Raw genomic sequence first — 27,744 nt, 5'->3', positions numbered from 1 at the left:
ACCAGACCTGGATTAAAATGGGAATAAACCAGAACTAAACCACCGACTGAACCAGGACTAGACCAGGAATTAAACCAGAGACTAAACCTGGACTAAAGTAGGACTAGACCAGGAGGAAAACAGGACTAGACTAAAAAATAAACCAGAACTTATACAAAAGTAGACCTAGGACTAAATAAGAGACTAAACCTGCACTAAAGTAGGACTAGACCTGGACTAGACCAGGTTTAAACCAGTGACTATTGCAGGACTTGGACCAAGAAGAAAACCAGGATTAAAGCAGAACTAGACTGAGAACTAAACGAAGGACTAAACCTGGACTAAACGAAGGACTAAACCTGGACTAAACGAAGGACTAAACCTGGACTAAACGAAGGACTAAACCTGGACTAAACGAAGGACTAAACCTGGACTAAACAAAGGACTAAACAAAGGACTAAAGTGAGACTAAACCTGGACTAAACAAAGGACTAAAGTGAGACTAAACCTGGACTAAACGAAAGACTAAACCTGGACTAAACGAAGGACTAAACCTGGACTAAACGAAGGACTAAACCTGGACTAAACCTGGACTAAACCTGAACTAAACCTGGACTAAACCTGGACTAAACCTGGACTAAACCTGGACTAACTACTAAACCTAAACGAAGGACTAAACCTGGACTAAACGAAGGACTAAACCTGGACTAAACCTGGACTAAACCTGAACTAAACGAAGGACTAAACTAAACTGACTAAACGACTAAATCTGGACTAAACCGAGGCTGAACCAGGATTAAATCGAGTTAATTTAAGTTTGTACGAATGATTTTGATGAATAATAACAACAGTCCAGTCGTTGAAGTCGTTTATTTTATCGTTTCACACAAAACGCTGCAGTAAAATAAACATCTTAACTGGTTTTGTTTGATTCTGGAGACGTCGGCTCTCGTCAGGTCCAGTTTGTCGTTTCAGTCCAGACTCGGACTCATGAATAACGGATGTTTGTGCTCCTGACCTCGTCCCACGTCCGAATCCCGCGACGTGTTTGGTTTTTATTTTGAGACGGGAGCTCGTAAATAAAACACACAGCTACAGTGATCAGATAAAACCAGAATCAGGTTCTGGGTTTTTGTTTAAACGTGTGAAAGAAAAATCTGAACTTTAAAAACTGTGAATCGATCGATAAATGTAACGGTTTTATTTTATTTGTGAGTCGAAGCACGAGACTTTAAACTGACTCATTATTATTACAGAAAATCCACTTTTTGGAGCTTTGTCCCCAGAAACCAAACCAGGACTAAACCAGGACTAAACCAGGACTAAACCAGGACTAAACCAAGGACTAAACCAGGACTAAACCAAGGACTAAACCAGGACTAAACAGGACTAAACCAGGACTAAACCAAGGACTAAACCAGGACTAAACCAGGACTAAACCAGGACTAAACCAAGGACTAAACCAGGACTAAACAGGACTAAACCAGGATAAACCAAGACTAAACCAGGACTAAACCAGGGACTAAACCAGGACTAAACCAGGACTAAACCAAGGACTAAACCAGGACTAAACCAGGACTAAACCAGGACTAAACCAAGGACTAAACCAGGACTAAAGGACTAAACCAGGACTAAACCAAGGACTAAACCAGGACTAAACCAGGACTAAAACCAGGACTAAACAAAGGACTAAACCAGGACTAAACCAGGACTAAACCAAGGACTAAACAGGACTAAACCAGGACTAAACCAGGACTAAACCAAGGACTAAACCAGGACTAAACCAGGACTAAACCAGGACTAAACCAAGGACTAAACCAGGACTAAACCAGGACTAAACCAAGGACTAAACCAGGACTAAACCAGGACTAAACCAGGACTAAACCAGACTAAACCAAGACTAAACCAGAAGGGATCTTAAACCAAGACTAAAGGAGAAGCTAAACCAGGACTTAAATCAGGACTAAACCAAAGGATAAACCAGGATTAAAAGAGGACTAAACCAGGACTAAACCAGAAGATAAACTAGGACTAAACCAAGACTAAACCAGAAGTTAAACCAGGATTTAAACCAGGATTAAACCAAAGGATAAACCAGGACTAAACCAGGACTAAACCAGGACCTAAAACAGGACCTAAACCAGGACTAAACCAGTAGCTAAACCTTGACTAAATCAAGACTAAACCAGGACTAAACCAGAAGTTAACCCAGGTGGAGTTGGATCATCTGGATTGGATCATTATTTTTAAGAAGAATAAACGTGAAACATGATCCAGGAATAAATAAATTCACCTTTAAAATCAGAATAAACGCCCCACTTACTTCAGAATTAAATTTAATTCCAAATCATCTTCATTAGAAATCAAGTGTTTACCTTGTCTTTTTAAAACAGAATTAATTTTTAATCAGAATTAATTTTTATTTTATTTTTTTATTTATAATTTGTCAAGTTTAAGGGATTGGACACCAGCACATCCACAACAAGACAGACTTAACTAAACACGCATACAGAAAAAAAAAATAAATAAAATAAAAAATAAAAAATAAATAAATAAATCATAATAATAATAATAATAATAATAATAATAATAATAAAAGAAAGCGGAGGTTAGGGAGTGTGGGAGGGGAATTAAATTATTTTTATTTGTAATTAAAGCTCTTCTGTCTCTTGTTCTGTTTAGCTCCAGATTTGTTCTAAACATTCAGGGAAAATTCTGCTCTGTGGGACGTTTTTCGAATCAAGTAATGAGGATCTAGTTTCGATACTGGTTTTAAAATGGATTATTGTCTGATTTTCGATACTTTTGACAACAACAAAATGTCCGACACAAGAAGGAGACTGAAGAAAATAAAAAAGTATGTGACATTTTCCTGTTTCCACTCGTCCCTGAGCCCCAAGACTCAACGGATTTAATTTCAGATTATTAAAGTCAAACTGCAATTAAGATTATCCTGAAATAACAGACGTTTCCCCCGAGAGTCTCGAACAAAATGTTTTTATTATTCACAGTTTAAGAATCACCAGAGACAAAACAGAACGAAATAAAAATATTATATTGTGATCATAAAAAAAGTTAAAATGATCAGTTATTTTGTTTTCTGGAGCTGAATTTATCCGTTTTTTATGCCTGATGCCCTCCCAGTTTAGAGCCGGAGAGGACTAAACCAGGTCTAAACCAGGTCTAAACCAGGACTAAACCAGGACTAAACCAGGACTAAACCAGGTCTAAACCAGGTCTAAACCAGGTCTAAACCAGGTCTAAACCAGGTCTAAACCAGGTCTAAACCAGGACTAAACCAGGTCTAAACCAGGTCTAAACCAGGTCTAAACCAGGTCTAAACCAGTCTAAACTCAAACCAGGTCTAAACCAGGTCTAAACCAGTAAACTAAACCAGGTCTAAACCAGGTAAACCAGGACTAAACCAGGACTAAACCAGCTAAACAGTCCAGGTCTAAACCAGGTCTAAAGGTCTAAACCAGGTCTAAACCAGGACTAAACCAGGACTAAACCAAACCAGGTCTAAACCAGTAAACAGGTCTAAACCAGGACTAAACCAGGAAACCAGGTCTAAACCAGGTCTAAACCAGGTCTAAACCAGGACTAAACCAGGACTAAACCAGGTAAACTAAACCAGGTCTAAACCAGGTAAACCAGGTCTAAACCAGGACTAAACCAGGTCTAAACCAGGTCTAAACCAGGTCTAAACCAGGACTAAACCAGGTCTAAACCAGGTCTAAACCAGGTCTAAACCAGGACTAAACCAGGACTAAACCAGGACTAAACCAGGTCTAAACCAGGACTAAACCAGGTCTAAACCAGGTCTAAACCAGGACTAATCACAGTCTAAACAGAGACCAAACCAGGAATAAACCAGGTCTAAATCAGGTCTAAACTGGGACTGAACCAGGACTAAACCAGGACCTAAACTAAGACCTAAACCAGGACTAAACCAGACCCTAACCGAAGATGTAAACCAGACCTAAACCAGAACTAAACAAGGTCTAAACCAGGACCTAAACCAAGACTTAAACCAGATCTAAACCAGGACTTAAACCAGGTTGAAAAGAGGATTAAACCAGACCCTAAACCAGACCTAAACCAGGACTAAACCAGACCCTAAACCAAGACTTAAACCAGATTTAAACCAGGACTTAAATCAGACCTAAACAGGACTAAACCAGGACTAAACCAGGACTAAACCAGGTCTAAACCAGACCCTAAACCAGATCCTAAACCAGGACTTAAACCAGACTCTAAACCAGATCTAAACCAGGACTAAACCAGGTCTAAACCAGACCCTAAACCAGGACTTAAACCAGACTCTAAACCAGATCTAAACCAGGACTAAACCAGGTCTAAACCAGACCCTAAACCAAGACTTAAACCAGACTCTAAACCAGTACTAAACCAGGACTAAACCAGGACCTAAATTAAGACCTAAACCAGGACTAAACCAGACCTAAACCAAGATTTAAACCAGATCTAAACCAGGACTTAAATCAGACCTAAACAGGACTAAACTAGGACTAAACCAGGACTAAACCAGGACTAAACCAGGGTCTAAACCAGGGTCTAAACCAGGACTTAAACCAGGACTAAAACCAGACTTAAACCTGGTCTAAACTGGGTCTAAAGTGTTTCTTCTTTCAGATCTCGTTGTTGAAACAGTCTCTGGAGCTTCAGTTGTCTCAGTCTCAGGCGGCGCTGCAGCAGCTGCAGTCTCAGTTCAGCCAGGAGAGGGAGCTCCTCACGCAGCAGCTCAAAGGTACAAACACAGACCAACAGTCCACCAGGGGTTTCTCTTTCTGCTCTCTCAAACCAGGACCAAAACTTTTACAGCTCTAAAGTCAAATATAAAACCTTCAAACCAGAATCTGAACCAGGACCAAGAAAAGAGCTAAAAACAGTACAGATTCATGGTATCAGCAGCTCTTGAGTTAAAATAAATCCACTGTGAACTGTTTCAATCTCATTATAAAGAGTTTGACTGTCTGGAAATCAGGAAGTGTGCAGTTAGCATGCTAGAGCTCCACTCTGGTCTCTGAAAGTTGTGAAAAACTCTTAAAAACTCATCTTTATGAATAATTCGGAGGCTCTGAATGCAGGAGGGAAGTGAGGTTTACTGTGAACTCGTTTAGTTTTTCGCGTTTTCATCACAGTAAAAATCACGTCCAGCGTTTTTAAGATTAAAGTTTGAGCCTTTTTTTCGAGCCGTGTTTGTGTTTTTCAGAGATGCAGCGGGAGCACCAGAGGAGAGAGCATCGTTTACAGGAGGCTCACTGCTGCGCCCTGAGCACCATGGAGGAGGCCCGGCAGCACCAGATCAGGGTAAAACTCACCAAACATTTCAATATACCAAAGGTCAACGTGCAGAGGACAGGTTCTCGTTTCGTTTCATTATTTTAAAGAGACTAAAAAACTGTTTTCTGACACTTTTTAGTATTTCTACTTTCAGGGTTCCTGCAGTGTCTTAAAAAGTCTTATGAATTTGGAAGTAATACCTTAAAGGTTGTATGGAGGATTTTTGTTTTGTTTCAAACTGTCAGTGAAAGATTAAAATACCATTACAGAGACGCAGCAGCTTTGTAATTATGATGACCAAAAAAAAAAGAACAAAAATCTATCAACTGTGGACGTGTTGAGGCCAGATAAACATCAGCCAATAGAAAACGAGGCTCCCTCATTTTCTATTGGCTGTTAGGTTGTCAATCAAACTCCCTAGTGTAACTGACTCGTCGGAGCGTGGGGATTACGTGGTTTACGCGGCGGTTCTTAGAGGCTTTTTCGAACTGTCGCTTCCTCGCATTTCGCACAAAGTTTGTCGCGACGGCGGACGAGAATCCACGACCGGTTCGCCGCAAAAGAAAGTCGGTTTTTGAGGTCGCTGAAAGAAGAAGAGAAGAGGAAAAGTAGCAAAGCCAAACTGAGGTGATTCTTGGAGATCTCGTCCAGCGATGGCGCGACCGAAGCAGACGAAGGGTCTAAAACCTGACGCGTCGGTCGCTGAATTACTTCTAGACAGGAAACTTCAACAGTGATTCTGAACGCGCACAAGGACTGTCGCTGTATTTCTCTTCCCTTAAAAAAATCCTCTATACAACCTTTAACTCTTTCCCCCTGACGCCGACTAGGAACAACCCAGACGTGTGTTACTAGAGCTACACCCATAGAGCATCACTGCATAAAAGAAAACACACTTCCAGCAGTGATTATAAATTAATTTTACACTCATGAACTTAATTGTAACACAGACATATTTGTATCTCTGGAAACTTTAGACTCTGAACTCTTCATTTCTGGATGTTTAAATGTGATTCAACTCATTTATAGGTGTATAACAGCTCACTGAAAATGACAGTTTACCTGGTCAGGTGCAAAATCCAAAACAAAAAACTACATTCAGCATCTGATATCTGCATGTTCTGAGAACTAGATTCATAAAAAAATAAAAATATACTTTGTCAAAGTATTTAAACAGATTTCATATCAGCAGATACAGTAAAGCCAAGTGTTCACCTGTTTTTACCTGTTGTTCACCTGTGTGCACCTAATTCATTTTTTTCCATTTAACTTATTCAACTTATTTTATTTATTCAACTAATTTATCTTATTATAATATAATAATATAATAATAAAACTCTTCCCTGTCAGTGTGTGTTCAGTATTTGTCATCTTGGTTATTTTCTCGTGTGCAGAGCTCCACATAAGTGTTTTTTCTGTAGTGATTCTGTTATACGTCGCATCTTGGAAAAAAAGACTGAAATATTTCAAAGGACTCGTCTGAGCAACATCCAGATTTCAGGGCAGTTTTGGTTCATAATCGAGTATAAAGCTCAGATAGTTTGTTGGGACATCGCAGGACTCCACACAGACGCATCAGTGGCATTCTCATCTTCTCCCCGAAAGTCCGTCGCTGTCGCTGTTTTCCACTTTATAATCAACTTCAACATCATCACTTTGAAATCTATAAAAGTCACTTTCTCTAAACTTATCCATAAAACACGTCCGCTCCTCATTATTTCTAAAACTGTGCAGCGCCGCCATCTTTCCATTGCTCGTGTTTCGTGTTGTGTTTTTTCCGGAAGCTCCATCGTCACTATTTCGATTAACTTCAGAAAAAATCGGCGAAAACATGTCCTTGAATCCTATTGGTCAGTCTAGTGTGGGTTGTAGTGGCCCCGACCTGTCGCAGTCTCTGTTAAATGTGAAAAACCGAGTCGTTTCTAATGTTCGTCAAATCTCGTCTTTAGTGAAACAGCGGAGGAGACAGAAGTCGTCATTAAAGGTTGTATGGAAGATTTTCCAATGAAAGAGAAATGCGGTGACAGTTTTTCAAATGTTCGCTCCTCTTCCCCTTCTCTTCTTCTTTCAGCGATGTCAAAAACAGACTTTCTTTTGCAGCCAACTGGTGGTGGATTCTCGTCCGCCGTTACAACACACTTTGTGCAAACTGAGACGAAGCTACAGTTCCAGAAAGACGCTAAGAACCGCTGTTTTGGTCGAGTAAACAGCATCAGTGCGTGAGAGACAAACGTAAACCACGTAATCCCCGCACGCCGGCAAGTCGGTGACGCTAGAAATGTAAGGAGTTTGGTTGACAACCCAACAACCAATAGATAAAGAGGCAGCCTTGTTATCTATTGGTTCATGTTTATCTGCCCCCACCACGTCCACAGCTGATAGATTTTCATTCTTTTTTTTTTTGGTCATCATAATTACAAGGCTGCTGCATCTCTACAATTCTATTTTGAACTTTCATCGACAATTTGAAACAAAAAAAAAATCCTCCATACAACCTTTAAGGAAACAGGGGTCGTCAAATGTCGTCTTCATGGGGGAAAGAGTTAAAGAGACTTGAAAAAGGTTTAATTTTTTTATATATTTGGGTCTTAAAATGTGTGCAGTATGTAACTTCTCTGCATCACATTTCTCCTCAAAGGTTTAATTTGTCAACCATCGTTATTTGGTTAAATAAAGAGCGACGGAACCAATAACCGGGTCAGAATCCTCCGAACACGTCACTGAAGATCAGGAACAAACTAAACAGAAGCGGAAAATCAAACTAAATCTCAACAGAAAACAACATTTCATTAATTAAGTTTTGATTAAATTATGTTGTTTTTTTAACGTTGGTTTTACGCCACATACAGACTAAACCAGGTCTAAACCAGGACTAAACCAGGTCTAAACCAGGACTAAACCAGTAAACCAGACTAAACAGGACTAAACAGGACTAAACCAGTAAACCAGGACTAAACCAGGACTAAACCAGGTCTAAACCAGGTCTAAAACCAGGACTAACCAGGACTAAACCAGGACTAAACCAGGTCTAAACCAGGACTAAACCAGGACTAAACCAGGTCTAAACCAGGTCTAAACCAGGACTAAACCAGGACTAAAACAGGACTAAACCAGGTCTAAACCAGGACTAAACCAGGTCTAACCAGGACTAAACCAGGTCTAAACCAGGTCTAAACCAGGTACTAAACCAGGACTAAACCAGGACTAAACCAGGTCTAAACCAGGACTAAACCAGGACTAAACCAGGTCTAAACCAGGACTAAACCAGGTCTAAACCAGGTCTAAACCAGGTCTAAACCAGGACTAAACCAGGACTAAACCAGGACTAAACCAGGACTAAACCAGGTCTAAACCAGGTCTAAACCAGGACTAAACCAGGACTAAACCAGGACTAAACCAGGTCTAAACCAGGTCTAAACCAGGTCTAAACCAGGACTAAACCAGGTCTAAACCAGGTCTAAACCAGGTCTAAACCAGGACTAAACCAGGACTAAACCAGGTCTAAAACCAGGTCTAAACCAGGACTAAACCAGGACTAAAACAGGATTAAACCAGGACCAAACTAGGACCAAACTAGGACCAAACCAGGACTAAACCAGGACTAAACCAGGACTAAACCAGGATTAAACCAGGATTAAACCAGGATTAAACCAGGATTAAACCAGGACCAAACTAGGACAAATCTTGGACTAGAACTTGGAATCTGGAGCCGCCCCTGGGAGAACCTGAGCCTTGAGAACATGAGGTCTGCAAAACGCGATCGGGCGTCAGCTGCAGTGTTGCTCCGTGCGGCGTCGACTCTGCGCCGGTCGTTTGGCTCGCGGTCACATGACAGCGAGACCCGGCTGCTCTGTTTCACTCCCTGTGTTTGTGTGTGTGTTTGTTTGTGTGTGTGTGTGTGTGTGTGTGTGTGTGTGTGTGTTGTGTGTGTGTGGTTCAGGCGTTGGAGGAGCGTCTGAAGCAGGAGCAGAGGGAGGAGGTTCACGCTCTGAAGGAGGCTCACAGACGAACGCTCGACATCCTCAGACAACAGTCGGACCAGGAGCTGCAGACTCTTCGCTTCGAGCTGGAGGACGAGGGCAAAGCCAAACTGGGTCAGACACACCATCACAACTCTTATACACACGTAAAAAAAAAAAATCAGATATTAAAGACGGTCTAAGGTCGTTTTCACACCACTAGTTCGATTATTTGGTCGCACCAGGCAATAAAATTGTTATTATGTAGCAGATACACTCCAGTGTGTCGCGTTCACACCGGCAAACGAACCAAAACTGGTTCAATTGACGTGTCTCTGTTTCCCCGGTAAAACAGCGATACTCCAGTTATCAACACCGATGTTCCTGTTAAAACCACGGGCCGTCCTCATCTCAAATTATCACCATGAACTCATAAAACAGCAACATGTAGAACTTTGTACAAACTCACCGCATCAGCCCAGAGTTCGGGAAACAGCAGCAGCCAACAGCTCCTCAGGACGGGGCTGGGGTCTGGTCCTTGGTCTTCTGTCGTCCTACAAGCGTTGGTCAGATGGTCCGGAGGCTTCATCCTCCATGTGCTGGTTCCAAACGGTGGCGAGCAAAGACCAGTGCGCAATGACTGGGTCTGAGCGGGTACGTTCCGTCGTCTGCGCGCTGTTTCCGTGCGGGAAAAGCAAGAATGTTCTGTGGACTACAGGTCCAGGGCGCTGCTCTGGTTCTCCGCGCTCAAGAACCGTGGCTGGTTCCGAGGTGGTGCAGCATCCGGACAGAAGCGTGAGTCCAGTTTGGTTTGTTATATGTTGTTCTGAGCGTCCGTCCTCCGCGCATTTGGTTCTTCCCGGGGAAAGTTCTTCCTCAGGTCGAGGCTCCCCGCTCCAGCTCCTCTGAGCCCGGCCTGAACTGGACCTGCCCCCGCTGGTTCAGGACTCTGGTTTGGATCTAGTCCGACTGTATTTCTCACACTAGGCTAAAAACAGGGACTTTTTTAAGTTGTATCAATTGAATGGGCGATTGCCTATTGCCATGAAAATTATTTGGTTAATTAAAGCCTAAAATAACAAATGTTGGTTGCTGTGTGATCACGGGGAACACCGGGTCGTCTCTGTGCGTGTAGGTCCCCGAACAGGGGGACGCACCCCCAATTTTGACTCACTCTGGAGCCACACGTTCGCACACTGGTTCTTGCTCTGATCTTCGTGTGTTACATTCTCTGTATTGGCCATTGTTGGTAAAATAATTCGAAAATGAATCGCGGCTGCGTCTGGACAACAATCTGTTACTGCGCTGGAGTCGTACAGCGTCATTTCAGGCAGAGGAGACGCGTTTCCTCCCATGATGCATTTCGAATAGTCCGTTTGTTCATACTGTCTATGGTTTGGACCCGGGTTCACGTTCACACCAGAGGAACCGCACCAAAGTTGGTCATTTAGTGCGGATTCAAGCGAACCGAGACCACCTCTTTTTTGCGGTCTCGGTCGCTTGATTTGGTTCGGGTCCGAGTCCGATTGACGCTTTCACACCAACGCAAACGAACCGAACTAACCACTTCTGGTTCGAATGGACCGTTTGGTGCAACAAATACTGTCGGTGTGAAAACACCCTTAGAAGATCTGAACCAGGACTAAATCTGCTCTAAACCCTGTCGAAACCTGATTAATAATTTCACCTGTCCATCCATCCATTTATTAACTTTTCTTTTTCTTCTTCTGCAGCGTCTCTTCGCGCGGAGCTGAACCACATCCACGCGACGGCGATCGAGCATTTAAAACAGATCCACCTCAAAGAAAACTCGTCGGCCAAACGCGACCTGGAGAAGGCCATCGAGCACAGCAGGCAGCAGGTGACGCACGCCGCCGGGTTCAAGGCCACGTGTTCTGTCAAATCTATCGTGTTCTAACGTTTTTCCTCATCAAAAACACGTCTGAAGTGGATTTAAATGTTATCCAGGCGTGTTTGAGTAATTTAGCGATCTGTCCTCGGCCATATTCAAACCTTCTTTAGAGTTATTAGAGCTGGAGATCGTTCAGAAGTCGCCGATACGATAAATACCTTGATAGAGTGAGTTTATGATTCAGTACGGTCCAACAAAAAGTCTTTATTATTATTTATTTATTATTTTATTGGAGTATTAAATTTGACTCTCACAGAATCAGTTTTAACATTTTCTCAGGGGTTTATACAAGTTCAATCTGTTCTAGAGTTAATTTAACATTTTTTATAAATGTTCATTAAGTAACACTGGACCAAAGTTCCTGTTTAACCCTAAAAATCCAGAGTTATATTCATGTTTTGAGAGTAAACAGAAAACACTTTGTAGAGTTATTCTGATTTAGCCAAACAACACACAGAGGAGTTTTATTTTTACACTTTATTTGAGTTAATTTAAGATGAAATTATGAACAAAACTGGTTCAAACTGGTTCTACTCTGGCGGGAGTTTGAAGTGGAGGGTGAGAGGAGCTAAATTAACACTAGAACAAGTTGATTTAACACTAAGAGAAGTTGAATTCACTTCAGCCATATCAACTCCGGCAAATAACCCCAACTCAAACCCACATTTAACTTTTAAATTGTTAAAATAACACTTTTTGTGTTAAAAACAACTCTGACATTTTAACCCTCCAGTTTTTGTTGTGCAGTGAAAATGTCAAATGTGTCGCATAAACGAGTTTTTTTCCTCTAAACGAACAACAAAACTGGAGCTGTAACAAAATAATTTATTAAAATAAATCTAAAAATCCTCTTGGTGATATATCGATACAGCAGCTCACGATATCGATACTGAATCATCACATTAAACGATACGATATTTTGATATTTTTGCACAGCCCTAGCGTTTATATTTGTGCATTATCCTGATTCATGAGCCGGTTTCACTTGGTGGAAACCGTGTGACCTCGCAGCATTAGGATTCGTTCGCTCGACAGGAGGCGGGACTTTTTTTATTGAACCAATCGCTGCTGTTTGGTCGTGACGTTTGTTGTGCTCGAAATCCTGTAGGAAGAAGAACAATAACGTCTTTCCTCTTGATAAAATTCACCAAACTTTCTCTTTGTTTCGTTTGTTTAAATCCTCGGGAATCTGGAGAATCGTCGCCAACACAGAACGTCTTCGTCTTCGTCTACGTCCATCTCCACGCTTTGTTTACAAAATACACTGTCCTGTGATTTTTACCCCAAACCATGTTCACTAAAGTCATTTTTCACGGCCTTAACTCTGTTTACTGAAGGAATATTAATCATAACGTCGTGTAAAATCTTTAATATTTCCTTGATGAGTTGGTTTGACCCACTTCTGCTGCTGCTGCTGCTGTGTGGCCTCGTTACTCGTCTCTAATGACTTTTAATTTGACAGTTTCTCTCCACGGGGGCACAGCCTGGACTAGTTTTAGCCAAGTTACTTTTTAGAAACAATATCTGCAAAAAAGTTTAAAATCTCAAGGTCCACACAGGGCCAAAACTCCTCTAATGTACGCAGAAATTATGATTTGACAAATAAAATGATTAAAAAAACACCTTTATTTTGTTGAAATCATGTTTAAAATGTCATAAAAAGGTGTTTTTTTTGTAAATTGTGCTGAATTTCTGGACAGAATTATTTCAAGTGTCACAGAATTCTCCAATTTCTTTAATTTTTAGCATATTTTTACATTTTTCTTGATCGGTTTAAAACTGTGATTTATATTTCACCAAATTAAGTCAAAATTTTAGAATCATCAGAACTAATCTGAACAATCCCGTGTGTCGGTTCGTTCATTTGTTTTTCAAAATAAAACCAAAAATAAGAAAATGAAAAAAAATATATATGTATATATATATATATATATTTTTTTTTTCTTCATTATTTGTCTCCAAAACCAAAATGAAAAAAAACAGATAATGATTCTTTTTTTTTTTTTCAGTTTTCAATTTTGTTTTCAAATGAAAAATGGAAAAAAACAGACTGAACCAGGACTAAACCTTTTTCAGTCCTGCTCTGGTCCTGGTCTGGTTCCGGTCTCAGTCCTGGTCTCAGTCCCGGTCTGGTCTTGGTCTCAGTCCTGGTCTCAGTCCTGGTCCTGTTCCTGGTGTCAGTCCTGGTCTCAGTCCTGGTCTCTGGTCTCATCTGGTTTCAGTCCTGGTTCCTGGTGTCAGTCCTGGTTCAGTTTCCATTTTTCATTCACTCCATTTTTTCCATTTTTCATTTAAACACAAAATTGAAAACGGAAAAAATAAATCATTATCTGTTTTTTCATTTTCATTTTATTTTGAAAAACGACTGAACAAATGACACACAGATTCTTAACCCTAACTACTGTTTTTCCAGAGAAATACAGAAGATAAAATGATAAAAGAGTAATATTTAGATCTCGTTTGGCTCATTTTGTTTGCGTGTTTGTGTTTTGATTTTGTTTGTGTTTTGCTTTGTGTTTTGCGGCGCGGCAGGAGCAGGAGCTTTTGATGCGCATCTCCGAGCTCCAGTCCGAGGTCTGTTCCCGTAGCAACCGCATCACGGACCTGGACCACGAGATCCACTCCCTGAACGAGACCATCGACACTCTGACGCGAGAGCTCGAGCACAAGGGCAAAGAGGTGCTCCGGGTCCGCAGCGAAGCAAACCACCAGATCAGGTACAAATACACAAAAATATAACAACAAAACCACCAGATCAGGTACAAATACACAAAAATATAACAACAAAACCACCAGATCAGGTACAAATACACAAAAATATAACAACAAAACCACCAGATCAGGTACAAATACACAAAAATATAACAACAAAACCACCAGATCAGGTACAAATACACAAAAATATAACAACAAAACCACCAGATCAGGTACAAATACACAAAAATATAACAACAAAACCATCAGGTACAAATACAAAAAACAAAAAACCACCAGATCAGGTACAAATACACAAAAATATAACAACAAAACACCAAACCACAAAGATCAGGTACAAATACACAAAAACAAAAATCAGATCAGTACAAATACAAAAATATAACAACAAAACCACCAGATCAAGATACAAATACACAAAAATATAACAAAAAATCATAAACAAAAACAAAAAACCACCAGATCAGGTACAAATACACAAAAATATAACAACAAAACCACCAGATCAGGTACAAATACACAAAAATATAACAAAAATCAGGTACAAATACAAACAAAAAACAACAAAACACACAACAGATCAAGATACACAAATATAACACAAAAATCATACACAAAAAATATAACAAAAAACCACCAGATACAGATCAGTACAAATACAGATCGGTACAAATACGAAATACACAAAAAATATAACAACTAAACCACAAAATCAGGTTAAAGTATGAGAATGTATAAGAGACCAACCTCCAGATCAGATACAAATACAAAATATTATGACAACTAAACCCCCAAATCAGACAAATCTAATGAGAAACACTTGATGTTTCATCACTACATTCTGTACACCAGTGTGTCTCCTCTGGGAAACACTAAAGAGCCACTGGGGAGGAGTCACACACATGGACTGAACCAGGACTGAACCGGGACTAAACCAGGACTGAAACCGGACTGAACCAGGACTGAACCAGGACTGAACCAGGACTGAACCAGGACTGAGTGTCTGGACGGGCTGGAGGTGCGTCCGCATAGACCAGGAGTGTCCAAACTTTTTTCATCAAGGGTCACATATGTAAACACAGACGAAGCAGAGGGACGATCAATACAGGGAATAAGTGAAATATGTGCAGGTTTAACACGTTAACATGAACAACGACTGATGGATCTAAGATCCTTAAAACCACACACTACATATTAAATATTCACTTTATTAAGGTACATTTTCAAAAAAACTTTCAGTAAAAAGTTCATTTTTAATTGATACAAGGTAACTTGGGCCAATTCACCTGGAAGTCTGACGGCCATGAAAAATTTGTCTGAGGGCCGCATTTGGCCCACGGACCACAGTTTGGACCTGCCTGGCATAGACCATCAGGTGACCACAGGCGAAAGGACCAGTGTAGAACTGCACCCCCCACGGAGCTGAACGCACCTGCCGCCGATCACCCTCTTCCACAGGCTCGGGGTTCTCTCCCTTTAACTTAAGTCCAAGATTAGTCCTGGTTCAGTCCTGGTTTAGTCCTGGTTTAGTCCTGGTTTAGTCCTGGTTCAGTCCTGGTTCAGTCCTGGTTTAGTCCTGGTTCAGTCCTGGTTTAGTCCTGGTTTAGTCCTGGTTCAGTCCTGGTTCAGTCTGGTTCAGTCCTGGTTCAGTCCTGTTTTAGTCCTGGTTCAGTCCTGGTTCAGTCCTGGTTCAGTCCTGGTTCAGTCCTGGTTCAGTCCTGGTTTTAGTCCTGGTTCAGTCCTGGTTTAGTCCTGGTTTAGTCCTGGTTCAGTCCTGGAGTCCTGGTTCAGTCCTGGTTTAGTCCTGGTTCAGTCCTGTTTTAGTCCTGGATTAGGTTAGTCCTGGTTCAGTCCTGGTTTAGTCCTGTTTAGTCCTGGTTTAGTTCCTGTTTTAGTCCTGGTTCAGTCCTGGTTTTAGTCCTGGTCAGTCCTGTTCAGTCCTGTTCAGTCCTGGTTCAGTCCTGATTTAGTCCTGGTTCAGTCCTGGTTCAGTAGTCCTGGTTTAGTCCTGGTTCCTGGTTTAGTCCTGGTTTAGTCCTGGTTTAGTCAGTCTGTTTAGTCCTGGTTTAGTCCTGGTTCAGTCCTGGTTTAGTCCTGGTTAGTCCTGGTTTAGTCCTGGTTTAGTCCTGGTTTAGTCCTGGTTCAGTCCTGGTTTAGTCCTGGTTTAGTCCTGGTTTAGTCCTGGTTCAGTCCTGGTTCAGTCCTGGTTTAGTCCTGGTTTAGTCCTGGTTTAGTCCTGGTTCAGTCCTGGTTTAGTCCTGGTTCAGTCCTGGTTCAGTCCTGGTTTAGTCCTGGTTCAGTCCTGGTTCAGTGGCTCTGGTGTTTACCTGCTCTACCCCTGTTCTACAATAATAATATTTCATACATGTGGGAGAATCTCACATGTTTATGATTAAAATCCATGTTTCTATTGTGAAACAGTGAGTTTTAGGGTCTAGTCACTGACAGAAACGATCAGGTTCATTCATTCATTTGTGAATTCATCTCTTCAATATTTCACAACAAACTACAGCCACAGGGAAATCTGTCTCCTGCCCCCTCCTGGCAGCACCACGTCACTTACAGTTTACAGTCTGAAAAAACAACGATCATAAACCAAACATCAGCTCAGACACAAATATTGACACTTTGCAGCTGAAGTCGTGAACGCTTCCCTGTGGGTGTGACGCTAACTGTAGGCACTGCTCTGTCTGAGGCTGTATTAGACTTTAATCTGTGTTTTATTCCAACTCAATCTGACCAGAAAGAACCGACTGAACTTCCACAGGTGAGCGGATCTGTGCTGTTCAACAACGTCTCACCGCTTCTGTCGTATCGATCACAGGCTCCTGAAAATGTGTCTTTAAATCCATTTTGTGTTTTTTCTTAAAGGTTGTATAGAGGATTTTTTTAAGGGAAGAGAAATACAGCGACAGTCCTTGTGCGCGTTCAGAATCACTGTTGAAGTTTCCTGTCTAGAAGTAATTCAGCGACCGACGCGTCAGTTTTTAGACCCTTCGTCTGCTTCGGTCGCGCCATCGCTGGACGAGATCTCCAAGAATCACCTCAGTTTGGCTTTGCTCCTTTTCCACTTCTCTTAGTCTTTCAGCGACCTCAAAAACGGACTTTCTTTTGCGGTGAACCGGTCGTGGATTCTCGTCCGCCGTCGCGACAAACTTTGTGCGAAATGCGAGGAAGCGACAGTTCGAAAAAGCCTCTAAGAACCACTGCATAAACCACGTAATCCCCGCGCTCCGACGAGTCAGTTCCCACTAGGGAGTTTGATTGACAACCTAACAGCCAATAGAAAATGAGGGAGCCTCGTTTTCTATTGGCTGATGTTTATCTGGCCTCAACACGTCCACAGTTGATAGATTTTCGTTCTTTTTTTTTGGTCGTCATAATTACAAAGCTGCTGCGTCTCTGTAATGGTATTTTAATCTTTCACTGACAGTTTGAAACAAAAAAAAAAATCCTCCATACAACCTTTAAGTTTTCAGACAATCTTAGAACGTTTTTCACAGGGTGTGTGTGTCTCCACGGTAACTCCTAAATGTTCCACCATTAGAGGTACATGTAGATCACCCCCAGCATGACGTCACTGCAAAATATCAATAAGAGACGAACCACCAGATCAGGTCGAACAGGAAAGTCACATGTACACGCATGTTTTTGTGCAGTGCAAAAGTAGAGAAGCTCATACACGCTTTTCTTAAAACGTCCAAAATATGATTCACTCACTTTTTTTAACAAATGACAAATGTTGGACCAATGACCAGTGTCAGTTTCACCTGCATCAACAGCCCAGAGATAAAACTCAATCTGTTTATCTGTTTTCTTTTGTGTTTGTGTGAAGTGTCTTTGAGTCTCATGAAAAACGCTGAATAAACCAGGACTAAACCAGGACTAAACCAGGACTGAACCAGGACTAAACCCAGGACTAAACCAGGACTAAAGGACTAAAGGACTGAACCAGGACTAAACCAGGACTAAACCAGGACTAAACCAGGACTAAACAGGACTAAACCAGGACTGAACCAGGACTAAAAGGACTAAACCAGGACTAAACAGGACTAAACCAGGACTGAACCAGGACTGAACCAGGACTGAAAGGACTGGACTGAACCAGGACTGAACCAGGACTAAAGGACTAAAACAGGACTAAAACAGGACTAACCAAAACTGAACCAGGACTGAACCAGGACTAAACCAGGACTAACCAGGAACCAGGACTGAACAGGACTAAACCAGGACTAAACCAGGACTGAACCAGGACTAAACCAGGACTGAACCAGGACTAAACCAGACTAAACAGGACTGAACCAGGACTGAACCAGGACTAAACCAGGACTAAACCAGGACTGAACCAGACTAAACCAGGACTGAACCAGGACTAAACCAGGACTAAACCAGGACTAACCAACTAACCAGACTGAAGACCAGGACTAAACCAGGACTGAAACCAGGACTAAACCAGGACTAAACCAGACTGAACCAGGACTGAACCAGACTAAAAAGACTACCAGACTAAACCAGGACTGAACCAGGACTAATCCAGAACTAAACCAGAACTAAACAGGACTAAACCAGGACTAAACAGGACTAACCAGGACTAAACCAGGACTAAACCAGGACTAAACCAGGACTAAAAGACTAAAACCAGGACTAAAGGACTCAGGACCAGACTAACTAAAAGACGGACTAAACCAGGACTAAACCAGGACTAAACCAGGACTAAACCAGGTAACAGGACTAAACCAGGACTAACCAGGACTAACAGACTAAACCAGACTAGGACTAAAACAGGACTAAAGGACTAAACCAGGACTAAACCAGACTAAAAAGGACTAAACAGGACTAAACCAGGACTAAACCAGGACTAAACCAGGACTAAAACAGGACTAAACCAGAACTAAAACAGGACTAACCAGGACTAAACAGGACTAAACCAGGACTAAAAGGACTGAACCAGGACTAAACCAGGATTAAAACAGGACTAAAACCAGACTAAACCAGGACTAAACCAGGACTAAACCAGGACTAAACCAGGACTAAACCAGGACTAAACCAGGACTAAACCAGACTAAACCAGGACTGAACCAGGACTAAACCAGGACTAAACCAGGACTAAACCAGGACTGGCCTGGAGTAGTTTATGATTTATGTTCTGTAGTTGATTATAAACGGCGTTGATGTTAATAATTTGGTTCCAGATCATTTTGAGTAAAAAAAAACGTCAAATATTACAGATTTAAAACTTTAAAACATCTGAACGTGGATCAGTGTGAATGGATTTTTAATTTTTTTTTTTAAATCTGAGTGAAACATCAGGGAGCTGCTAGAGATAATAAAGATAATAACAGTTTTATTTGACTGTGGACGTGTGTTTTTTTGATTTGTGTTGAAGTTGTGGTGTGTGTTTCGTCTCAGAGCTCATGAACAGGACCTGACGAAGAGACACGAGCGAGACCTGGGGGAGATCAGCGCCGCTCACCACCGGGAGGCGCAGTGCATGTTGGCCGACTTCAACAAGGCCCAAGAGCTGCTCAAAGACAAGATCTCCGCTCTGCAGATCCTGTGCGTATTCAACATAAACCAAGAGCTCGAGTCACAACGTCTGTGGGTTTGTAATGTTCCGTGTTGTTGCTTTAGCTTGGAGGGAACCGAGGAGAAGCTGAGGAACAGGGAGAGTCGACCTGAAGATCTCCACGTGATCGCAGAGCTCAGAGAGATGGTGACGGAGCGAGAGGCGCTGGTCAAGAAACTCGTGGTGCGTTTAAAATACAAAACAAACACAAACTCACGGGTCAGACCAGTGTTTCCCAAACTTTTTTCTCTGGGGATCCATATTTTAAAAACCTTCAAAACCTTCACGACCCAAGTCAACAGACATTATTAATAAATCACCAAATAAAGTTGTATTTGAGCATTATTGAACATTAATGAGGAGATTTTATTGTTGACTGAGTGTCGTGTCTCTAAACGATTAGTATGACTCAAGTTTTAAACTATGAAAAACAGTAGAACATGTATTATTTCTTATTTATTTATTTGTGAAAGGACAGCACATATTAATGAACATGAACATAATTATTGACCACAGGAGCAGCATCCCACCAAACATGCATTTTTAAGACTCATAAATCCATCTGTTTGTGTTTCCAGGACGATAAGAAGTTCTACCAGCTGGAGTTGGTGAACAGAGAAACAGGGTTTGGGAAAGTGTTTAACGCCAGCGCCAACGTGGGAGTCATTAACCCTCTGATCAAAGTGAACGGAGGCCAGCAGTACACGAAGGCACGCGACACACACACACACACACACACACACACACACACACACACACACACTCTCTCTCTGTATGAGGCCGTCTGGGAAGAACTTTGGGCCACTGCAAACTGAAGTCGTTCTGTCTTTCATGTTTTTAAGACAGAAAAAATCAAGATCCAAAGACTTAAACAACAACAAACACTCACATCTCCCAGACGGTCTTAAAGTGCACGGTTTCCTCCTCCTCTGCAGATTGTGTGATTGTTCTCCTCAGCTTGACTTTGGTTTGTTCAGGTTCACTGCGTTTCCCACTTTTGTCTTGATCATTTCTTCTTCAGGCCTGAACATTTTTCACTGTGTTCTCATTTCAAAAGCATCATTACTGTCAACATGTTTTCCAAACCCGACCCTTCACTCCCTCTTGCACAAAAACTGCTTGATTGCGCCTAATTCACCAAATCCGTTTAGTTTACATAGAGACTTCGTTTGTGTTTGGATTAGAAACGCGCTCTGAACTTCTGAATATGACCAGTGTGGGTTTGGTGTTATGACACGTGAAAGTGTGAGGGACAGAGTGATGAGGCAGTGAGGCGCAGCGTCTGCAGCCGGAGTCTCCAAACCTTTTCCTCCCGTGAGCTCCTCTACAAAATAAAAATGCCAGAGAGATGCCAAATTTAGCAGTTGCAAACAATCTGAGTAAATATAAGAGCCACAGCGAGTCTTAGATGGGGACAGTTATAAAACATAAACCATTATCCATTTGTCGGTGCAACACGTTAGGGATCAAAATGATTTACAGTTAATTAATCCAGTAATTAATCAAATTTGACTTATTATCCACAATAGAAAGAATTCAGAAATCTCTTGGCGAGTTACTTGGAAGGGCGTGGGGAGCTTCCGGTAGCTCCCGAGCTGCAGGTTGGAGACTCCTGATCTACAGAGTCCAGCAGTTTTACACTTTCAGCAGCGATTTCAAATGTCCAAACTCACGTGAACAGTCAGCGAGGAAGATTTAATAAATCATAAACTCACTGAAATATGCGCCCACTTTCGTCGTATTTATTGCGCTTTCCGTGGTAAATAGCGAGGGTGGGGGGGTGGGGGGGGGGGTTAGGGTGGGGTGCTCTGGTCGGGGGGTTAGGGTGGGGTGCTCTGGTCGGGGGTTAGGTGGGGGTGCTCTGGTCGGGGGGTTAGGGTGGGGGCTCTGGTCGGGGGGTTAGGTGGGGGTGCTGGGGGGGTTAGGGTCTCTGGTCGGGGGGTTAGGGTGGGGCTGGTCGGGGTTAGGGTGGTGCTGGGGTCGGGGGTTAGGGGGTGGTGTCTCTGGTCGGGGGTTAGGGTGGGGGGGGGGGGTCAGGGGGGTGATGTTGGTGCCGAGTCCAGCGCAGTGTCCAGACTCAGAGCTGTGACAGACGCTCAGATGGAGACACTGGGGCTGGGACAGACTGAGACTCACTGCTCCTGGAGAAACTCTGTTAGACAAAACAGACCAGACATGTCAGACTCAGGCCCGGGGGCCAAATTTGTCCCACGATATAATTTTATTTGGCCTGTGAGATCAAATCAAATATATATAACTGCCTGCCGGATACAGACTATAGAGACACATTATTTATTTAAAATGTTATTATTTTATATTCTGCTTGTTCTGGATTCAATGTTTAAGCAAAACTATTATTATTATTTAGTTTGACCCACGACTTAGACCCAGTTTTTAATTTTGGCCCTTTGTGAATTTGAGTTTGACACCTCTGCAACAGACACATGCTCTCTAAAACCCTCAGAAATGTTATTGGATCACACAATAATATATTTATAGGAAATAATTTAAGAAAATATTTAACTTACAATTATCGAGGAATTAGAATTTTTCGTCGCATTATCAGAGTGATAATATTCTAAAACAGTAGAATTTTTGTTCTCTCCTGACTATTTGTAGGATTTGTTTTTCCAGAAGAACATTTTCAGTTAAGAAAAAGTTTTGTAAATGTCAAAAATGTTCATAAAACGGCCTCTCTCTCGATCTATAACGATAAAATGCAGAAATATTTAAGTTTGCTGTTATAAAAAGTACATTTATAAAGGTTTAAAGGAGAGTTTTTGAGAATAGTCGTCGGCATGGCACCTGTATACCACAACAACTTCACTTTAAATCCGTTTTTATTTTTTTATTTTTAAATTTCTGCCTGCGTCTCACTTTCTTTCCCCGTGTCACAAACTTGCCGCTGTCCGTTTGGAGTCAGACGTGTAAAAAACGCGCCGTCTCTACTGTATGTGTGTAGCCGAACTCCGTCGTCCAATCAGAGCAGAGCCTCAGCCTCTCTAGCCAATCAGCCGTGGCCTTCTGTAGCGCGCAGGCGGGACAGGAAGTGCGCTGGTCCCGACCGCGACTCAGGAAGCGCCGCCCTCCCTCCATCAACGTCACGCCATTTCCTGTCTCCGCCCACTCCCGCCCGACCAGACCGAACCAGGACCAGGGCCACAGGTGAGGACTAAACCAGGACTAAAACCCGGGACTAACCAGGACTAAACCGGGACTAAACCAGGACTAAACCGGGACTAAACCAGGACTGAACCCGGGACTAAACCGGGACTAACCGGGACCGGGACTAAACCAGGACTAACCCGGGACTAACCCGGGACTAAACCGGGACTGAACCAGGACTAAAACCGGGACTAAACCGGGACTAAACCGGGACTAAAAGGACTAAACCAGGACTGAACCGGGACTAAACCGGGACTAAACCGGGACTAAACCGGGACTAACCTAAACCGGGACTAAAACCAGGATTAGACCAGGACTAGACCAGGACTAGACCAGGACTAAACCAGGACTAGACCAGGACTGAACCGGGACTAAACCGGGACTAAACCGGGACTAGACCAGGACTAACCAGGACTAAACCAGGACTAGACCAGGACTAAACTAGGACTAGACCAGGACTAAACCAGGGCCACAGGTGAGGACTAAACCGGGACTAAACCGGGACTAAACCAGGACTAACCCGGGACTAAACCGGGACTGAACCGGGACTAAACCAGGTCTAAACAAGGACTAGACCAGGACTAAACCGGGACTAAAGGGACCGGACTAAACCAGGACTAAACCAGGACTAAACCAGGACTAAACGGGCCACAGGTGAGGACTGAACCGGGACTAAACCGGGACTAAACCAGGACTAACCTGGGACTAAACCAGGTCTAAAACAGGACTAGACCAGGACTAAATCGAGACTAGACCAGGACTAAACCAAGACTAAACCAGGACTAAACCAGGACTAGACCAGGACTAAACCAGGACTGAAACCGGGTCCAGACCAGGACTAAACCAGGACTAAACCAGGTCCAGACCAGGACTAAACCAGGACTAGACAGGGACTAGACCAGGACTAAATCGAGACTAGACCAGGACTAAAACAAGACTAAACCAGGACTAAACCAGGACTAGACCAGGACTAAACCAGGACTGAACCGGGTCCAGACCAGGACTAAACCAGGACTAAACCAGGTCCAGACCAGGTCCAGACCAGGTCTAGACCAGGACTAAACCAGGTCCAGACCAGGACTAAACCAGGTCCAGACCAGGACTAAACCAGGACTAAACCAGGTCCAGACCAGGACTAAACCAGGACTAGACCAGGACTAGACCAGGACTAAACCAGGACTAGACCAGGACTAAACCAGGACTAGACCAGGACTAAACCAGGACTAGACCAGGACTAAACTAGGACTAAACTAGGACTAAACTTTGACTAAACTTTGACTAAACCTGGTCTAAACTTGGTCTTAACTATAACTTAACTTGGTCTAAGCCAGAACTAAACCAGGTCTTAACCTGGTCTTTTTGATAGAGTTTGAGTTTGTCACAGTAAACGGCGTCGTTTGTTTGTTTCATTTTCATTTTTCATTTCACTTCTGTTTGTTTCTTGTTTGTTTCTGTTGTTGTTTTAATGCTTGTGTAATGTTACTTGAATCTCACTGCACTGAGGAACCTGCCTCAAACTCACACGTCTCATCATTTTATAGATGAACGTGAGTTTTGGGAACAATTTAAAGGTTCATATGACACTTTTTCACTTTTTACCCAGTTTACACTTTTTACACTGTCGTTTCCTCGTCACAAACAGACCTGAGGGTTTTTTTCATGAAGCTAAAGTGAAAATCTGAATTATTTTGTCCAATCCAGGTTCATCAAAGCCTCAGTCCCACTAAACTGACTGACCAGAATTGACCTGAGTCACCACGGTAACAAACACCTGGAAACAAACCTGGTCACTGTTTTAGCTCCAAGAACGTCTAAAGAAACAGTTTAGTCAAATGTTCTTAACCTGATTCGTGAGTCGGTTTCACTTGGTGGAAACCGTGTGACCCCGCAGCATTAACGTCTTTCCTTTTGATAAAATTCACCAAACATTCTCTTCCGGGAGCGAGTGACTCCAGGTCGGAATTCTCTTTGATCAGACGCAGGATTATTTCTGTCGTGGAATGAAACTGGAGTTGGATTCAGCTCAGGATTTCAGGATAAATCTGGATTTGTTGAGCGAGTTTGATGGGAAAAAAAAAACCCTGGAGTTGTGTTTTGTTTCATTCACACAAGTTTAACTCACAAACCTGCACATTTAAGCTAAGTTCTTCTCTCAAACTGAAAAAACAAACAAAAACTCACCTTGTGATGTCATCATGTGGTGATACAGGAAGTGCTCCGTTGTGTTTTTAAACTCCACACACTTTCACTAGAATTATTTGGATCATTTCAGACCTGGAATTACTGATCTCTACTGAACTAAAGGTAAAAGAAGCTGTTAAAACTACCACTTCATGACATCACAAGGTGGAACAGAGCGTTTGTAGATGTAGACAGACTCAGAATAAAGAAACAAAACACAAGTCCAGGTTTGTTTTTGAGGAGGGAACAGTTTTATAACACGACTTAAAGCTCAAGTGAGTCGTTTTGTGTGATACAGGAGCTTTTATTCATCTTAAATTGACTTTCTGTTTTTGTTTTTGTGTTTTTTTTGTAGCCTTCCTGAAGCGAACGACGTGAACAGCGTGAAGTCCGAGCTCAAGGCGCTGGAAGCGGCTCCGCTCGACTCCGCCTACTTCACCTTCTGACACGAGCGCAAAAAATATCAGAAAACAGTCAAAAAAATCCACAGCGCAGAGGAACAGAGGAACAGAGGACGAGACGGGGGATATATACATGTGTGTCTTTATTTATTTGAGTTTAAATTTAAGTTTATACCACAAAACCCGAGTAAAACAGCAAAATTATTTACAATTCTTCTTCATGGTTTGTTACTGTGGGAACAGATCAGATTTGAGTAACAAACTTTATAAATTCACCTTGAAACTTTGCAGCTGATGTCACATATTCTTTCTCTGTCTGAAATTCTGTGACTCAAATTAGACTTAAATTTGAGTTTTTTTTAACACAATCTGAGCAGAAAGACCTGATTTAACTACAACTACAACAGGTGATCTCATTTTTACTGTTAAAAAAGTCTCACACATAAAATTGTTACTACAATTATTACAATTTTACTCAAGTTTTACCTTGAAAATTCAGTTTTGTTCATAAATTTTTTTAAGTCTCTAAAAAACCAAGGAAAATTATCTTTATTTATTATTATTTGAATAAAATAAAACAAATATATACAGGGTGTCCCAAGATATTTGACATCATCCAAACATGTTCTTCCTCTTCTCCGGGGGCATCAGTCTAAACAGAGACTCCCAGACTTCCTTCACCCCAGACACTTCCTCCAGCTCCTCCAGTGGGACCTGAGTCGTTCCCAGTCCAGAGACATGGTCCCTCCAGGTTGTCCTTCCCTGGTGCCTCCTCCCGGGCGCCTCTGTTAGAACAGACGTCCTCCCCTCAGCTGCTCCTCTCCACGTGGAGGAGCAGCGGCTCTACTCCGAGCTCCTCACTCTGTCTCTAAGTGAGCGTCCAGACGCCCTGCAGAGGAAACTCATTTTACCCAGAGCTCAATTTGACATAATTTTAAAAGCAATTATCTTGAAAACAAAAGTCCAGCTCTGTGAAACTCCACAGTTTATGTGTTCAACATTATTCTGGGACTTTGTTTTTCCAGTTGGTGAAGTTTTTCCAAATTTTGCACTGAAGGCTGCACAGTTTAGACGGACTGTTTATTCTAAAATGCAAAATGACTTCTGTTTGGGAGTGAACGGCTCAACCTGAAAACAGAATAAAATCTTGATCTGTTTCTGAACATTCTGTGAAAATTTGAGGTTATTTCAACAAGAATTGACAAAAAAAAAGATTGGCCTGCGAAACGATGTCAAACTTTTTCTGACGCCCTGTATATTATTTTTATTTTCAGTTTCCAAATTTAATATAATTGTTTAAACAAAATTTGCATAAAATTGATCAGTTCTGTTTACTTCATTAAATATTTAGGGCTATTTAAAATATCTCACTGCAAAAAACACAAAACAAAATCTAGTCAAGTTCAGACGACTTGAATTAAGAAAGTTTGATCATGATTTGTGTAAATTTCACTTGACGAGTAAAATTATTAAGACTTTTTGTAATTAAAACATGAAAATACAACTTGCTTCACTTAAAATAAGACACAAAATCAATAATTTAGCTTGAATTAAGAAAAAAAACTTATTCTATTGGGAGATTAATTTTATTTGTCAAGTTGAATCGACTCAAATAAAGTCAAATGTTGTCATTTTAATTGACCTAGATATTGTTTTTTTTTCCAGTGCAAGAACATTTTCTGAGTGCTTTTTTGTTTTTAAAAAAATCAACAGTATTTTTATTATTTATTTATTTATTTAATCTTATTTTTTATTTATTTTTTAATTATTTTATTTTAATTTTTTATATGAATTTGACTCACAAAACCCAATTTAGTTTGTTCGTTTAATTATGAAGTGTGTGTGTAAAAGCCGATGTGGTGATTTTTACCTCGTTTGTGACACCAGCAGAGCGCCCCGACCCCTGACCTCTGACCCTGTGACCTCTGTGACCCTCCGAACCTCTGACCTCTGACCCCTGCGCTGATGGAAGTGTACAGAACCTCGATGTCTTCACTTGTTTTCTCAAATCTCTCAGAGGAGCGTTTGGTTCACGGCCCGGCTCCTCCCGCCCGAGCGTGAGCGTGAGTGTGTGTGTGTGTGTGTGTGCGTCGTGTGTGTGTGCGTGTGTTTGTGCGTGTGAACCAAGCGCTCCTTCAGATTTTTACTATTGGAGTATTTATAACTGTTTTTCTACGGTCGACGCCAAGCTCCTCAAACACGCGCGAACTCGGCTCCGGCTCCACGACGACGACGTCTTAAAGCCGCACTGAGAGACTTTTTCAGGCTTCGCCGCTGCCTGCTCGTTACCGTGGAGACATGACTCGCCACTTTGCCCAGAACGTCCCGCAGTGTGACATTAAAGCGCCAATTAAAGTCACAGGTCGTATCTTTATATTATATAAGATTTTACCAAAAAAGAAAAATTGCAATTCTTTTTCGGAATTTGGTCATTTTTTTAGGTTTAAAAATTTGACTTTACCTGGTTGTAAATCGTAACGTCACGCCAGAGAATCCCATGGCCACGTTTACATGATGTTTTTTAAATTTTTCGGAATTAAATACTTTGGAATTAAAATATTC

The 27,744-nt window shown here is 41.9% G+C and overlaps 1 protein-coding gene across 1 annotated transcript in view; it reads left to right on the top strand.

The window, feature by feature from the left end:
* LOC110165691 (protein FAM184A-like) overlaps positions 1–25,842 on the top strand; it is a 96,150-nt gene extending 70,308 nt beyond the window's left edge. The window contains exons 15-23 of the mRNA XM_055165937.1: positions 4,633–4,747; positions 5,213–5,310; positions 9,224–9,377; positions 10,976–11,103; positions 13,687–13,871; positions 19,279–19,425; positions 19,501–19,618; positions 20,014–20,145; positions 25,137–25,842. Coding sequence (XP_055021912.1) covers positions 4,633–4,747; positions 5,213–5,310; positions 9,224–9,377; positions 10,976–11,103; positions 13,687–13,871; positions 19,279–19,425; positions 19,501–19,618; positions 20,014–20,145; positions 25,137–25,145 — 1,086 coding nt within the window. The 3' untranslated portion in view covers positions 25,146–25,842. The remainder of the gene's footprint in view (positions 1–4,632; positions 4,748–5,212; positions 5,311–9,223; positions 9,378–10,975; positions 11,104–13,686; positions 13,872–19,278; positions 19,426–19,500; positions 19,619–20,013; positions 20,146–25,136) is intronic.
* Positions 25,843–27,744: the final 1,902 nt, after the last annotated feature.

The sequence above is a fragment of the Boleophthalmus pectinirostris genome, unplaced genomic scaffold (assembly GCF_026225935.1).
Source record: "Boleophthalmus pectinirostris isolate CB_2022bp ecotype Guang Dong unplaced genomic scaffold, ASM2622593v1 HiC_scaffold_11, whole genome shotgun sequence".
NCBI classification, from domain to species: domain Eukaryota; kingdom Metazoa; phylum Chordata; class Actinopteri; order Gobiiformes; family Gobiidae; genus Boleophthalmus; species Boleophthalmus pectinirostris.
Note: the sequence above shows the minus strand (reverse complement) of the source record. Positions and strands in the feature narration are given on the sequence as shown.